This window comes from Pundamilia nyererei, unplaced genomic scaffold, assembly GCF_000239375.1.
Source record: "Pundamilia nyererei isolate P.nyererei 1_Seehausen unplaced genomic scaffold, PunNye1.0 scaffold00295, whole genome shotgun sequence".
In the NCBI taxonomy this organism is placed as follows: domain Eukaryota; kingdom Metazoa; phylum Chordata; class Actinopteri; order Cichliformes; family Cichlidae; genus Pundamilia; species Pundamilia nyererei.
In genome coordinates, this window is record NW_005187696.1 from 627,864 (window position 1) to 629,473 (window position 1,610).

A 1,610-nucleotide genomic window follows, 5' to 3' on the forward strand; every position below is an offset into this window, starting at 1 on the left:
CTCGCCTTTGTCAGTCTGCCCCAGGGCAGCTGTGGCTACAACTGTAGCTGCCTCCACCAGTGTGTGAATGTGAGAGTGAATGAATAGTGGAATTGTACAACTCTTTGAGGGCCCCAAAAAGCGCTATATAAATGCAATCCATCATTATTATTTTTACTACCCAGAGCTCGTGACCGGAGGTGAGGGTGGGAACGTAGATTGGCGGGTAAATTGACAGCTTCATTTTTGTGCTCAGCTCTCTGTCTCTCACCATGACAGACTGGTACAGCGTCTGCATCACTGTGGACACCACCCCAATGCGTTTGTCAGTCTCTCAGTTTCCTCTCCACTCACTCGTGAACAAGACCCTAAAACCTGCACTCATTGGTGAAAAATACAGGGCGCCAGTGGTGAACCTGCCAGTTCTGGTATTTTATAAATTCGGGCCCTCAGACCATGAAGTCTGTTTCTGATTGTTTGGTTAGAGACATTCACACCAGTGGCCTGCTCGAGATCATTATGTAGCCTAGCAGTGCTCATCTTGTTCCTCCTTGCACAAAGGAGCAGATACCGGTCACGCTGATGGGTTAAGGACCTTCTAAAATCCTGTCGAGCTCTCTGAGTAACTACCTGTCGTAGAATCTCCTCTATGCTCTTGAAACTGTGCTGGGAGAGACGGAAAACCTTCTGGACTATCTGTGTGACCTCTGTAGGGTTCAGGCATCCCATCACGCTACCAGTAATGACACTGGCCCCAGTCAAATGCAAAACTAGCGAAAAGCAGTCAGAAAACATGAGGGGAAAAAGGTCAGTGTCCTCCAGCTGTGCAACCATTCCTTTTTGTCTCGTTGTTGCCCCTCTAGTGCATTGTGGATTTCATTAACACCAAAGCAGCTGAAAATGACTAACAACCTCCTCTGCTACTTTCCTGACCACAACAATGTCTCACAAGTTTAACTGTCTTGATGCTGTACTCGGATTAAAAAGGGTTTTTTGCTGTTGTACTTATACAGTCTTTTCTTTCTTTCACAGAAACATTGCAGGGCGAAAGTAAGTTTTTACTGAAATAAACAAAGAATGTAGTTCATAGTTATACTATATTACTAGTATAGTTTTTCCTGACTTTGTTTTTGTTTTTGCTCTGATGTAATGTGTTCAATTGCATTGCTCTCATACAGTCTTTCCTTTCTTCCATAGGTGCTGGGAAAAAAGCGCGCAGTAAGCTTGTTTTATTCGTAACTTTTTCTTACTTCAGTAAAATGTATATGGACAATTTTGTTGTAGTACCAAACATGCTTTAATGAAACTGGTGAATTCAAAAAGCGATCCGCCACTTTGGAAAAAAAAAAGATCAAATTCTTAAACTAAAAATAATTTTTTAAATAATAAAACTAATTACAGAATTTTGCACTTGATGATGCTCAATCATCCAGGTAAGTAAATCACCAAAAGTTGATTCTGTTCATCTGGACGTAGCGTCCTGCCAAAGCAAAAAAACCTGTAGTGATCCCGTACGTGTCAGGAGTATTGGAGAAGTTGAGATGCATTTTTTTCTAAACACCGGGTCTCTGTGGCTTTTAAACCCCAAAACACGCTGCGCCAAAAATTGGTCCACCCCAAGGATCGGTCCC

The 1,610-nt window shown here is 42.5% G+C and overlaps 1 protein-coding gene across 1 annotated transcript in view; it reads left to right on the forward strand.

Moving 5' to 3' along the window:
- LOC102194806 (mucin-5AC-like) overlaps positions 1-1,240 on the forward strand; it is a gene marked incomplete at its 3' end in the record, with an annotated part of 12,316 nt that extends 11,076 nt beyond the window's left edge. The window contains exons 11-12 of the mRNA XM_005751002.2: positions 1,012-1,029; positions 1,177-1,240. Coding sequence (XP_005751059.2) covers positions 1,012-1,029; positions 1,177-1,240 — 82 coding nt within the window. The remainder of the gene's footprint in view (positions 1-1,011; positions 1,030-1,176) is intronic.
- Positions 1,241-1,610: the final 370 nt, after the last annotated feature.